Source organism: Mandrillus leucophaeus, unplaced genomic scaffold (genome assembly GCF_000951045.1).
Source record: "Mandrillus leucophaeus isolate KB7577 unplaced genomic scaffold, Mleu.le_1.0 Scaffold189, whole genome shotgun sequence".
Taxonomy (NCBI): domain Eukaryota; kingdom Metazoa; phylum Chordata; class Mammalia; order Primates; family Cercopithecidae; genus Mandrillus; species Mandrillus leucophaeus.
Window position 1 is genome coordinate 761,408 of NW_012101909.1, and position 15,268 is coordinate 776,675.

Below are 15,268 nucleotides of genomic sequence, written 5' to 3' on the forward strand. Positions count from 1 at the left end.
CTACACTAGGAACAGGAAACCCAGGATTCATTTCTCTGTACTGCCACCATGTTAGGGATAAATCAAGATTACCATCCCTATTGTAAAGATGGGGAAAATGCTCAGAGCCTACCTTCTTGACAAGAAGGCTGATGGAAAAGATAAGGTATTTAAAGTTTTAACTTCCCAGGGAAAAAATTCTAAATAAGTTCAGTTTACCACATTTATAAGCCTTCCTCACCAAGACTTCTGCTTCTTTTTGCCCCAGCTACATTTATATTTGCAGTGAGCCCTTACCAGCAACAAAAATGAAGCCATTTTCAGATACATTAATACAGTTTTCTAAACGTGCTGGATACAAGAGTTACCTGAGGTTATTATTAAAAAGAGATTCCCAGAAACCATTTCAGATTTATTGACAGAATCATCCGGGAGAAACCTAGGAGTGTGAATATTTATAAGCACACTGAGTAATTTCTACGCTCTGGCAAAATTTAAGAAGTACTTATAGCAAGAGCAACTCGCTGCAACGCAAGAGAGTAATTAGAAATTCAGTGATTGATACATTAATCACTTCCTTATTCAGTCTACTTCAGCATATTAACATAATGCTGGTTAGCATTTCTGAGGGCCTACTATGTGCTGTCCTCCATAGTAAACACATTGTATTTCACTTAATGGTAACAATAACCTTTTGGTGTAGATACTATAACTGGCTGTGTCCCAGTTTTGTACATAGGGAAAACTGGGGCTTTATATAATTTACCTGAGGGCATGTGGTTTCTAAGTGGCTACTGGTTCAAAACCACCCACTACAGTGTTCAATTCCATCATCAATTTAAAAAAAGCAAACACACGGCAGGAGCTGAAACTGAAAATTTAGGTCTTTTGTTGATCAGCAGCTTCTCTAATTTCAACCTACTTTTTAACACCTGCATGTGATTCAAGTATTTTGCCTAGGTTAAAACCAAAACTAAATATACATTTTGGATGCAAGATAATCATCTAATTGCTTGGAAATAGCCAAACTACTCTATCTTTAGTGCGTACCGATGCGATCCATGAGGCTGTGGACCTGCGCTGAGATGCTGCTGTTGATTAAAGTGAACCCCTGAATAGTCTGTTCAATAACTAGGCTTTTATTTTGTTGTAAAGGGGAAAGAGAGACCCCAAATTAACTATTAAAATTTTAACTTACACTCACACCATAAGAATGACCATCTGACTAATAGTCCAAGTCTCAAAACTATTAACTGGCACCTAAGCATAAATTCTATTAATATTTTATTGAGACACCATAAGCACATTCAGGTATCTTCACAAGATGGGTTCCACTATGATAATCACATCAAGACTATAGTATTATTTTTATTTATTACCCACATACCAGTATTGTCTGACTTGAGGAAAAAAAATGCCTTTGAAAGAGCCAATAAGCTTCATAACAAAATGTCATGGGGATCTGCCGAGCAGTGGTGACTGCATCCTATGATATACAGAAACCTACACAAAATTTATAGTCCAATATGCACAAATGCTCTACCAAAAAACACACAAAGAAATGTTAAGAGCAGTATCACTTAAGATAGCACCCAAAATGTCCAACAAGAGAATGGGTAAATTGTGACATATTCATATAGTGGAATACTAAATAGCAGTGGAAAATGAATGAACTAGAGCCATACATAACAACAACAAAACTCATAAAATGTTTAACTAAAAAAGCACATTTCATATGATTACCTTCAATGTGATACCAATTAGTTTTAAAAACATGCTTATTTAGATACATAACAAATATAGTACAAATATATAAAGAAATACATAGGAATACCACACATTAAATATCAAATTTAGGATAGTTCTGGCATGGGAAGGGCAAAGGGAAGGAAAACATCTGAAGCCACAGTTGTTTTCCTCCTCACATACTTTTACCATGCTTTCTTTCTTAAAAAGAATGGTAGGAGTTTCCTAAGAGTGCTTTTTAAATAATCAGGCTAACAATTACTTGAATCTGAAAATGTGAATGCTATCCCAAAAGCTAAACTTTAATGATATTTTAAAACCTTGAACTTTGCACTATTCAGTTAAGTCATATGAAATGGCTGGATTTGTGGCAGGTCAAAAAATCAAATATTAACAATTCCATATGGTTCAACCTAATATTAAGAATTCTGCATATGAAGAGCAAAACGTTGGTAATCATTCATTTTGTAACCCAAAACTTTACTATAAAATGGTCTGTATTTAATAGCAAGACTAAGAAAACAGGGAAATAAAACTGAAGTGGAATAGATGACTTAATTGTCAAAGGATGAAAAACAAAGATAAACCATCTAATATACAAATTACAAGACTGGGTGTGATGGCTCACACCTGTAATCCCAGCACTTTGGGAGGCCAAGGTGGGCAGATGATCTGAGGTCAGGAGTTCGAGAGCAGCCTGGCTAACATGGTGAAACACCATTTCTGCAAAAAATTAGCCGGGCACAGTGGTGCGCGCCTGTGATCCCAGCTACTCGGGAGTCGGAGGCCAGAGAATCACTTGAACCCAGGAGGCCGAGGTTGCAGTGAGCCAAGATCGCACCATTGCACTCTGGCTTGGGCAACAAGAGCAAAACGCCATCTCAAATAAATAAATAAATAAAGTAACTTAGAAACACACACTGTACAAAATGTGGCCAAACTACTTTCTACTGATATAAAGCATTATCACTTCCTTTTTTTTTTTTTGAGACCCAGTCTAGTTTTGTCACCCAGGCTGCAGTGCAGTGGCACAATCTCAGTTCACTGCAACCTCTGCCTCCCAGGTTCAAGCAATTCTACAGCTGAGATTACAGGCGCCCACCACCACGCCCACCACTGCATCCACCACCACACCCAACACGCCCAGCTAATTTTTGTATTTTTAGTAGAGATGGAGTTTCACCATGTTGGTCAGGCTGGTCTTGAACTCCTGACCTCAAGTGATCCTCCTACCTCGGCCTCCCAAAGTGCTGGGATTACAGGCGTGAGCCACTGTGCCCAGAAGCATTATTACTTCTTTGCAAAGTATTTGTATTAATATGTATTAATAAATCCTTAAAAGACACTTGTTGGGCAAAACAAGTATTTATATATATAAAAACTGAAGTCCAGAGGAGAAACAACTGGTCCAAGGACAAACAGGCAGTTACCAGTCAAAAAAAAAAAAAACAAAATCAAAACTAAATCCAGGTTCTGTTCCAAAATTAGCTACAGTAAATCAATCAGGTCAACAAACAAGTGATTTTTCTGTAGTTCCAATCGAAGATTATGAAAGGAATCATTTAAGACAACAACAGGCCGGGCGTGGTGGCTCACGCCTGTAATCCCAGCACTTTGGGAGGCCGAGGCGGGCGGATCACAAGGTCAGGAGATGGAGACCATCCTGGCTAACACGGTGAAACCCCGTCTCTACCGAAAATACAAAAAATTAGCCGGGCGTGGTGGCAGGCGCCTGTAGTCCCAGGTACTCGGGAGGCTGAGGCAGGAGAATGGCGTGAACCCGGGAGGCGGAGTTTGCAGTGAGCCGAGATCGTGCCACTGCACTCCAGCCTGGGCGACAGAGCAAGGCTCCATCTCAAAAAAAAAAAAAAAAAAAAGACAACAACAATCAGTGGAGTTCTGTCTCAACATAAAAAGTTCTAAACTATAACTCAATTTTTTATAAAACTCATTTTTCATAAAAGTAACTTTAGGTAGTGATTAAACTATTAGATAACTCATAAAACCAATGCATTTATAAATTAACTAGAAAACTATAATCTTTCAGCAACACTAAAGAAATTATACACTACATAAGCAGTCTCTCAATCCCCTTCTTCTCTTCTTAAATGTTCAGTGCTAGTACTTTCACAACAACAACAACAAAAAGGTTTAAATTAGAATGCTGAAAGTGTTGAGGAAAATACTGAAGGAGACTTGGAGGTATTGTGAAAGTTTTTCAAAGGTAATAGCAGTGGATTTTTTAGTGAATAAATACCACTTTAAAGAATAATCACAAAACTAAAAAAATGTAAGACAGGGACAGAGATTTTTTTTCCTGAGCTAACAGAGATAGAAACTAAAAGAAAGGGGTTAGAAAAGACAAATGAGAACTTACTGAAGAGCAATTAACAGGCTCACTCCACAGCAAGAAGCACAAGAAACAGTGGCAGCGCTGTGTATGAACAGCCAGCCCCACAGGGAGAGAGATTCAACGATTCCCTATCCAAGCTGCAAGGTCACTACCCAGAATTAAAGTGAGAGAAAGAACTGGCCAAAGAATATGAGCATATCTGGGACATTTTTGCATATATTGGGCATTTTTAATCCAAGAAATATGCCTACTGAAACCTACCAATACCTACAATTAATGTCTTAAATGCTCTTATTTGTATTCCTTCTGAGTAGGAAAGATGAATGACAAGCTATCCAAATTGTTTTGGGTATAAATGGCAGCCTGGATAGTCACAATCAATCATTCAGTGCCAGATGTCTCTGGTATGACCTGTTCTCCTCATCAGGGTCCACTACAAGGAAAACAGCTGCCAGGACACATGCATATTACACCATTAGAGAAGGGGAATGGGGAAGACCAACCTGCCTCTGCATTCAGCTCCTCTAGAAGCCCGGTGGTCCTCCAGGTAGCTCCTGTGTCCTGGCCGCCTACAGAATTATTGTGCTCTTGAACTACTGCAGCCGCCAATAAATTGTCCACATTTACCACTTCTGGCTCAGAGTTGGTGTCAGACATATCATAATGAGCTACAACTGGAGGTCCATCTAGGGAGGAAAGAAAATGTATACTTGTATCTAATGTGCGGGGTGAAAAATACTTCTGAAACTAGTAAGAGCCCTCTAATGTCAGTTGCCTTCATTATTCTATTTGATCAGAAAAGCTGCACTTTATAGATCTAGTATTTTGTACAAAATGTGAAAGTAAAAAAGATAATCCAAGCTTACAAAGATGATGGACACATTTTGGAAGGAGGAAAAGGAGTGTTACTATGAAGAACAGAAGACAAGACTATACTCAACAATGTTACACTGAATTCCTGTCATACTTTTAAAGAGCAAGATTAAGAAAAAAAGGATGACTCCACAGAGAAAGTGGAACTGATTTCTTAAAGGAAAAAACTGATGCAAATTATTAAAACCCAATTTATATTTTTTAAAAGAATGAATCTAGTTCTTTCTCTTACTGGGTAATATAAAAAGTCTCTAGTAGATTCAGAAAAGAAAATCAAATATATTTTGCTATGTCCTAAAGAAATAAGGTTAACACTAGAGCTCTTTGACTAATGCATCTATTTCCAGTAAAGTCCTTTTATAATAACAGGGATGTTATATACTTTATGACGTTCTATTAAAAGACAACACAACAAAATCCATTTTCAGGATTTTGCTTTGGATATCTTATGAGGGATATTTCTATTTCCTTTTCCCTAAGAAAGACAACCAGCTCATAGTACAATTAAATGACATGCAATCTTATGGGTGATTTTACAAGAAGATATTAAAGTTCTTACTGGAAGAGGTCCCTTCCACCCTCAAATCCCAACTGGCTGAAAAAGGCAGCTGAGTTTCAAAGTAAATTTATTACACTGCAGCAATTCATGCTAAAATAAGTCAAAATTCATGCTTGTAGAATCGATACATGCTTTAAAGTGCTAATTCTACCCCTTTTTTAAGAAAAACATTAACAGCAAAAAGCAAACATAAAGTTTCCCTTCAAGTAAGAAATCCCTCTACTACCCCTATTTTAATATAAAGCAGAAATAAAGGAATGTTGTTTTCTCCCCCAAAGGCTATTTATGAAGCGCAAGCAAACTATTTATTTCCATTAAGGTTTTTAAAATATCATCCAACAAATGAATATTAAACACACCTATTTTATGAAACTCTATGAAGGAATGCATATATGTCAATGAATCATAAAAATGTAACACAATGAAGTATTACTATTTTAATACAAATATCCATTGTGTCAACTGTCACTGAACAAAAACACACTTTGGGTAGTGACCCCTTAAAACTAAACTACCAAACCACAAGTTTATGTAGTAATATTTTTTAAATACAAAATGACCAAACATAAAAGCAAATGAGTTGTTAGGTGCCACTGTATAAAGAACAGACATGTCACAATATGAAATTCTGACGATCAGGACAACTTTAGTTGACCACTTAAAAATAATTTCCAGATCCCCTTAAGGGGTAAATCAAGTTCAATGACCAAAAAATTCAACAGTGTGGCCTTGGTATCAGTTGGTAATTGATTTTAGTTTAAATATCAAGAAACTGATTCGTGTTTGAGGTTTTTCTTTTCTAAAAAAAGAAAAGAAAGTTGCAATATTCTATGGCGTTCTCGTCAGAGTTCAAAATGATTATTATGGAATCAAGATACTGTGTGATGTCCAAATACTTGGGTGCAGAAGATATGAGGGCCAAGTACAATATTGACTATTTGACCATATGTTCTATTTTTTAAGGGCTTTTTTTTTAGGTGTTTGTAGTAAGTTATTTTAGTGAGTTATTTTAAAATTTATATGACTAATACCATTCAGAGCATCTTGCCCTCATATTCTCCACCCCATCCCCAAATTGAGGCAAGAGGTCAATAGTCAAGTCAAAATTGTACCACTCCTACATGTATAATCATGCAAAAAAGTATAAGTGTATACATGCAGAGTGACATCACCTACCCATGAAAATAACTCGTCTGAAAGTCTTCATCAGTAGGAAATACAAGCATAAACTTGTTATCTGGCTTCATTCTTGTATCTTCCATATTTCCAAACAGCATACCTTATAACTTAGCTTAAATTTAGTATTCATCATAAACAGAGACAGCAATATTTTCATATATTACACTTAAAATTGAAAATAAATTATGATCACTGCCATTTTTCATTTCCAATATATTCAAACAATGACAAGTCAATACTATATAAACTTCAATAAAATAATGAAATGGTTGTCTTTCCAACTTTGTCTTCCAACAAGAAACCACAATTAAGGATCTTGTGTTCCAAGGTCATTTTACACTATCATTAGGAAATCAAACTTAAATAAGATTTGTTTAAAGCACTTGGTGCCAGGTGTGGTGGCTCACGCCTGTAATCCAAGTACTTAAGAGGCCATGGCAGGTGGATCACTTGAGATCTGGAGTTTGAGACCAGCCTGGCCATCATAGTGAAACCCTGTCTCTACTAAAAATACAAAAAATTAGCTGAGTGTGGTGGCGTGCACGCCTATAATTCCAGCTACTCGGGAGGCTGAGGCACAAGAATCGCTTGAACCTGGGAGGCAGAGGTTGCAGTGAGCCGAGATCATGCCACTAAACTGCAGCCTGGGGAACACAGCAAGGCTCTGTCTCAAAAAAAAAAAAGCACTAGGCGTCAGGATTTGTACTCTGAGTTACTATACAAATATTAGCTAACTTATGGTAACAATTCGTGACATTCTTTTAAAATGTGATTCTTGCTATACAGAAGTAAATGACAGGTAAGATTGTAAGATTCTGCAGTTATTTTATCTGCTTTTAAAAAGAAATATCTCTTGAAGGGGAAAAAAAATCGCTGGGGAGGAGCTAGGAAAATTCAGCACATTAATAACAGAAGCTGACTGGGCATGGGGGCTGACACCTGTAACCCCAGCACTTTGGGAGGCTGATGCAGGCAAACCACTTGAGGTCAGGAGTTTGAGACCAGCCTGGCCAACACGGTGAAAACCCGTCTCTACTAAAATTACAAAAATTAGCCGGGTGTGTGGTTCATGCCCGTAATCCCAGCTACTTGGGAGGTTAAGTGAGGCAGGAGAATCGCTTGAACCCAGGAGACAGAGGTTGCAGTGAGCTAAGATCACACCACCACACTCCAGTTTGGGCAACAGAGCAAGATTCCATCTCAAAAAAAAAAAAAAAAACAAAACAGAAGCTGCTATCTATTTGACTCTATCAGTTCATTATAGGATAGAATAAACATGGGGATACTGCCCTTGCTCTCACATGATTATTCCTCTATGCTACTAAAACAACTGCATTGCTACAAAGAGACTGTTTTGATTTTCAAAAATATAAAAGTAATTACTTCAAGTAAAGTTATACATGAAAACATTTCCAATTTAAGATTCAGTCATTAACATAGGCACATTCCATGCTTACAACATTTAAGTTATCCAAGCCGCACATTCTCCCATCTGCCAGCTCTGATGTCTGTCACAATCTTAAAACATAAATTTCTAATATTGAACTTACTGGTTTTTCTATAATCATTAAAAGCATCTTTCTATAGAGGTAAATGTAACACATCTGTGTTAAATAATTAATAACCATTCAATCTGTGGGTAACTCAGGTGCTATTTCTCCTCCTGATCAAATTATTTTGAAATGTTTGCTGTTATAATGACAACACAGGGAAAGTTAAAGGTCAAAAACCCACCAACGGCTGGGCACAGTGCCTCATGTCTATAATCCCAGCACTCTGGGAGGACGAGGTGGGAGGACGAGGCAGGAGGACTACTTGAGCCCAGGAGTTCGAGACTAGCCTGGGCAACATAGCAAGACTCCATCTCTATTATTTAAAAATTATAATAATATAGGCCGGGCGCGGTGGCTCAAGCCTGTAATCCCAGCACTTTGGGAGGCCGAGACGGGCGGATCACAAGGTCAGGAGATCGAGACCATCCTGGCTAACACGGTGAAACCCCGTCTCTACTAAAAAATACAAAAACTAGCCGGGCGAGGTGGCAGGCGTCTGTGTAGTCCCAGCTACTCGGGAGGCTGAGGCAGGAGAATGGCGTGAACCCGGGAGGCGGAGCTTGCAGTGAGCTGAGATTCGGCCACTGCACTCCAGTCTGGGCGACAAAGCGAGGCTCTGTCTCAACAAAAAAAAAAAAAAAAAAAAATTATAATAATATTTTAGAATTTTTAAAAAATCTACCAACTACTTTTTATTTAAAAACATTAACTCATCCATTTTATGCTAGAAATGGGTTTGTACTGTCTCACTAAGCTTCTATCCTACACTAAATAGGTTCTAACTTTTCAAATACCAAAATATAGATATATCTGTGTTGTCACATGTTCCTGATACAGTGAGGTCTACCCCTTTATGACCTTAAAGCCTTCTGCACTGTTGCCATCAAATGTTTAATTTTATGAATTAGTTTCCTTTTCAAATATGTTCTAAATCTCATTAGAAAATCTGAATCACAAAAACAAATCAAAACAAAACCTAACTTTTCCTTTACTATGTTCATCCCATGACAAATTCCCCTTTCCAGGTTTGATAATCAGAAGCACAGGATTTTAAAACTAAACAAACACTACTCTCATTTTACAGATGAAAATTTGAGTCCTAATTAGGTGAAACCACAATAGACTATAATTGTTCTCACTGCTGAAGGAAAGAAGAAAATACAGGATGAGACTGGTGCTCCCAGCACAGGAACTATAGATTTTTGGCAGCAGACACAAGTTAAAGCCCTGCCTACTTCCTCTTAGCTACATGACCCTGGTAAACTATTTCACTAATCAGTGTCTTCACGGAGTTATGGTGAGGGTTAAAGACAACGTTAACAAAAAACACAAAAGGAATTTAAATATTGGTCCACTGCCCTGCCTTTCCATTATACTTAGCACCTGCCCTATTTTGTTGTTTGTTTGCTTACCTTTGCATGTATACTCTGTGTATACCACCGGCATGCAAGAAGCTCTGAGGAACATCAGTGCCTATGCCAGTGCCTGATGTTGGTCATAGATGAACCCAACTCGGTAAGTAAATGCTTTGGCTAGGATTCATAGTTGAATAAGGTCATCACAAACGTGACTTTTGTATTTTTGTTTGAAGTGAAATGTCAGCTTACATGTATTCATAGAAAAATGTTCCAAAGCCAAATGGAAATTGCTCAGGATTAATCTACATTTAGCATCATCTTGCCTACAAGAGCACCTCCACTAACACAAGTGTTGTCACTCTCTCATTATGAACGCTAACTAAATCTAGGAAACATGAATAATTCTTGTAACCCAGATACACATGGGAATATCATTCCCCCTTCCCTTTCTATTGCTAAGTCTAAGGCACAAGGAAAGGTGGGGCAATGGACAAACACATGGTTGGCCCCTTTGACCCCCATTTCAATGTCTATGCAGCCATAGTAATATACAATAAAGCCTAGAAGAAATTCCCTTCTTCCTCTTTGCCATACCCAATCTCTCCAATCTCCTCACTAAAAGAAGAAAAAAAATCTGTCTTGTTGCTGTCAAAGGACCCTATGCCATCAAAGGACCCTAGGCCTTTTGATGGCCTAGGCCCGGTTCCGTTATCCACACAACACCAAGAGAAAGGAGGGGGTAAACATCATACTTAGCCTCAATCCAGATAGTGAAAAGCAAAAAATCTTACACCTTATCTAGCCAAGGAATCTAAATACTGGGAATAAGGTGTGGGCATGAGGGACTGAGGGAAAGAGGCAAACCTCAAGAGCTACAGAAGGAAATTTGCATTTTAATAGAACCTACTCAAGAAAAAAAAAAAAAAAAAAAAAAGCAGTTTCATTACACATTAGAATATTTACCAAGATGAAAATGTATATTTACAAATGAGGCTAGGCACAGTGGTCCACGCCTGTAATCCAGCACTTTGGGAGACTGAGGTGGGTGGATTACTTCAGGTCTGGAGTTTGAGACCAGCCTGGGCAACATAGTGAAACCCCCATCTCTACTAAAAATACCGAAATTAGCCCAGCAGAGTAGCACACGCCTGTAGTCCCAGCTACTCGGGAGGCTGAGGCAGGAGAATCACTTGAACCTGGGAGAGAGACGTGGCAGTAAGCCAAGATCACGCCACTGCACTCCAACCTGGGCAACAGAGCGAGACTCCATCTCAAAAAAGAAAGAGAAAAAACAGTAATAAAAATGCCAATCATCGCTTCTTGGCCTTTTGACTAAGATCAAGTGTAAAAATATCAATCAAAAAAATAGAAAATACATGCAGAATAATTTGAAAAGAGAGCAGTCATTTTCAAAACATCTCTTAGAAAAGAAGAATTTCATCAACAAAAGATAAAAATCTATAAAGGGCCATGTCCAGAAAAAAGCCTTAAATACCAAAAACAATATATGTATTATTTTCTTCAGAATAATATCAGAAAATTATTTTAGTAAAAGGAAAAATGTCTAAGATAGGGCTACATGGAAATGAAATGCAGCAATATGCACTGAAACTTTATGTTTAGGAGTTAAGTCATTTTTAAAATAAAACCAAATGAATGTATTTTGTACTTTTTCCATTATACTCAATTACTAAAAATTTAAACTTTTTGTTATAAAGTTTCCAAGATGAAAATAAGATTTTAAGGATTAAATTTGTCCTTATACTGATAAACGTTGCATCATTTTGTCCACCCAGGAAAGTTATTTATGATATTGATGAAGGGTTTACCATTTTGAAATGATCAAAAGAGGTAAAAGCAAAGATCCAAGATTATCAGAGTAATGGAAAAGCTGATCAAAAGAAAAAACAACTTAATGTGTCACCACTAACTATAAAGTTGTGAAGTCTCTGATTCAAGTGGGATTATTCGAAAGATAACTCAGGTAATTCATCTGGATATTTAAGAAAAGCTATAAATACAGAAGTGAGGCACCTGAAGAGGTCACCATCTTTCAATTTATCTGTTTCAGGGACAAATCCATGACCTACTGCTTTGAGGATTTAGATCCGTAGAGAAAAAAAACTAAAATATCTGTACTACATACAGCGAGAAAGAGCACAAAATTTAGATATATTAGCCACATCCCTATGTCTACGTACCCTGCTAAAGAGTCATTCATTCCACATTCTAGCCTTTTGATTTCTCCTTGAATCAGTCTAAATTTTGCTATTTTTTCAAATATTCATCAATTTTTAATAGGATAGTTTAGTAGGACATACAGTTTAAAGAAAAAAAATCTTGACTTTTTATGTTCACAGTGGTATTCTTTTCTCAACTACCAAAAAACCTAAAAATAATCCCCCAAATACGTAAAATCTATTGTTATATTAACTAGAAACTAATATCATTTATTTCATTACAGAAAAGCAAGTTTCTTGATTCAGAAACACCTAATATGAATTAACTGGTAGGGAACCACATAACACCATCCTCAACAGAGTAACAGGAAACATTTCTTTTTCAAAATTTTTATTCATCTAGGTTACATGTCAAATGCACAGTGAGGTAAAGGATATTAAGAAAATGCAATAAAATAAAAACAGTAATTTCATAACATTCTTCCCAAATCTTAAAGTTATATTATGAATAAGACTTAATAGCCAAAGAATACACTTCTTTCTGGATTATTCCTTCACTTTTTATGATGTCTTCTATTTTACACTGTGGTAATCTAATATAACATGAGAATATCTACTCAATACTAGCAAACTAACAGTTTGGTTGCAATTTCTACTAACTTTCATAAACTTCAGAGGAAATAAAAATAGAAACCAGGGGGGAAAAAATGAGTATAGAAACTTGGAAGTTATTCCATGTTACTTACAATTCACAATCTCGTAACTTCTAAACAAATTAAAATGACATGTTTTTTATCTGTACTAGGATTAAGGGCATATGTTACTTCTGAAGAGGATTTTGAGAAAAAAATTTACTGAAATTGTTTTGACACTGTATTTTCTGACGTGGCATTCCATGAAATCTTTTTCATTGTACCCTCACCGTACTATTTAAATAATGTTTTTAAAGGAGACATGAAAATCAATATAAGCTAAATAAAATATAAAAGGTACAATTAATTTAAAAGGCTACCTTTGTGTAAGATAACTTGCCCATAATTTGCTATTTTAAACAAATGATAACACAAAGCCTGTTTGCCATCTTTCTTACAACATTCATGTAACTGTATATCTTTATGCAAAGTCAGCTATATGTTAAAAATAAAAATTACCAGTAATATCAATTTACGGTACTTTGCTTAAGAATTCACTATATTGTTTCTTTCATTAACAAACAGACTTAATACACTTTAAATCATTCTGCATACAACTTTTAAGAAATAAATCAGACTGAGCACTGTGGCTCATGCCTGTAATCCCAGCACTTTCAGGGGCTGAGGCAGGTGGACTACCTGAGGTCAGGAGCTCGAGACCAGCCTGGCCAACATGGTGAAACCCTGTCTCTACTAAAAATACAGAAAATTAGCTGGGCATGGTGGCGGGCGCCTGTAATCCCAGCTACTTGGGGAGCTGAGGCAGGAGAATCGCTTGAACCTGGGAGGTGGAGGTTGCAGTGAGCCGAGATCGCGCCATTGCACTCCATCCAGCCTGGGCAACGAGAGTGAAACTCTGTCTCAAAAAACAAAAAAAACAAAAAACAAAAAAAAAGAAAGAAATCTTATGTAAACTGAGATATACCTAGACCCAGGGACTCTTGCTGTTAAATCTTAGTAACAGCAGGGAATGACAAAAGCAATACTCAAAATAAATTAGTTACTGTATATTCTTTTACTCGGTCTACTAGTGAGATTCAAAAAACAAAAATAAAAGCCCCAAACCTTTAATCTTAAAAAGACATTTTTTATCAAGCTTAATTACCATAACTAGGTTTATATGTAGGCAACTTTTATTTTCTTACATACTGTTAGGAAGCAATAAACAGGTATTATATTAATAATCTGAATCCATTAGAAATCACTGTAGCAACTGTACAGTTATCTGCCTCCAGCCACTTGACAAGTCTAACATTAATGAAATTCAGTTATTTCAGAATTCTGAAGATGGGTACAAACATGCATACACACATCCCTGAAACTAGACTCATTTCTCTTAGTAAAAATCCAAACAAACAAAAAACTGATAATGCTTTCCCTTGGAGCTTTCCAAATAACAATCTGTATGCTACTTCTAATTTTAAAAAAAGTAAAACTTCATGTAAAATATTAAGCCTTAAGATTTTAACTTGACCTTGTTGTGCTCGAAATTAAAATTGTATGTGGGCTTTAAAAACTATGCTCGATTTTAATAATGCACAAAAAGTACAGATCAATATGATTAAGAGAGTTACTATTGTCTAATAAGTGGCTCAAATAACCAGATCACTCTAATCTGCTGGTTAAATTCTCTTAAGATGATTAGGTATCTAATGTCCTAGGAATGAGCTAGCACAAACTAGGCAGAAAGCGGGCTGTAGCTAGATTATCAAAAAACACATTTACCTTTAGTGAGAGGATAATGGCCTCTTAAATGCCAACTAAAGAGAAATACTAAAAGGAAGTATCAACATGTAACAACCAGTAAGAAAATTATAATTGTGGTAGTTAAAACTGTAATTTGTTTCCTAACATTTCTCAAGTTACTTTTTTTACAATGTTTGGTGATTTTTTAAATGAAACATTTTTTAAAAGTCTGCAGCTTATTCCTTTTAATTCTCTCCCATGAAAACAAGAGAAAAAAAATTATCTGATGGATTAGACAAAGGGAAAATTCCATATGCACATATTAGAGAGATGCAACAGTCCAGACACGGGATTTTATTCTTAAATAAAAAAGCATTTCAACCATTTCTGGATTAGTGTTGTAGGCTGAAAGAGATTTCTTTCCAGCATTAACCTTTTATAGACTACAAATAAATACAAACAGGACACGGTCCTTAACCTTCTTAAAATTCTAGGAAAATTAAGGGAATTCAGAGGAAATGAAGAGAGGACCACTAGGGACTTAAATAATAGCTACATAAAAATGCTGTCACATAATCCAAAAGTAATTCCCACTTACTGGTATTATTAGTACTATACAAGTAATCTTGAGAATACACACTGCCTCAGGAAAAGAGAATGCAATAACCTACACTAATCAAGTAAAAAATATATATATTAAAACTACTTCACAGGCCAGGCACAGTGCCTCATGCCTGTAATCTCAGCACTTTGGGAGGCCAAGGCAGGCAGATCAACTGAGGTCAGGAGTTTGAAACCAGTCTGGCCAACATGGTGAAACCCCATCTCTACTAAAAACACAAAAATTAGCCGGGCCAGTGGTAGGCACCTGTAATCCCAGCTACTCAGTAGGCTGAGGCAAGAGAATCGCTTGAACCCAAGAAGTGGTGGTTGCAGTGAGTCAAGATTGCGCCATTGCACTATAGCCTGGGCGACAAAGCGAGACTCCAACTCAAAAAAAAAACAAAAAAAACAAAAAAAAACCCTACTTCATAAGGCAAGGCGTGGTGGCTCGTACCTGTAATCTCAGCACTTTGGGAGGCCGAGGCTGGGGGATCCCTTGAGCTTAGG

The 15,268-nt window shown here is 36.7% G+C and overlaps 1 protein-coding gene across 2 annotated transcripts in view; it reads right to left on the reverse strand.

Annotated features, from left to right (window-relative positions):
* The window catches only part of LOC105538274 (chromosome unknown open reading frame, human C18orf25), a 117,341-nt gene that overhangs the window by 19,331 nt on the left and 82,742 nt on the right, over positions 1-15,268 (reverse strand). Inside the window, exon 3 of one of the 2 annotated variants that reach the window (XM_011978083.1) lies at positions 4,582-4,764. The exons of the other annotated variant lie outside the window; for it this stretch is intronic. Within the exon in view, the coding sequence (XP_011833473.1) occupies positions 4,582-4,764 (183 nt within the window). The remainder of the gene's footprint in view (positions 1-4,581; positions 4,765-15,268) is intronic. 2 annotated transcript variants of the gene reach the window in all.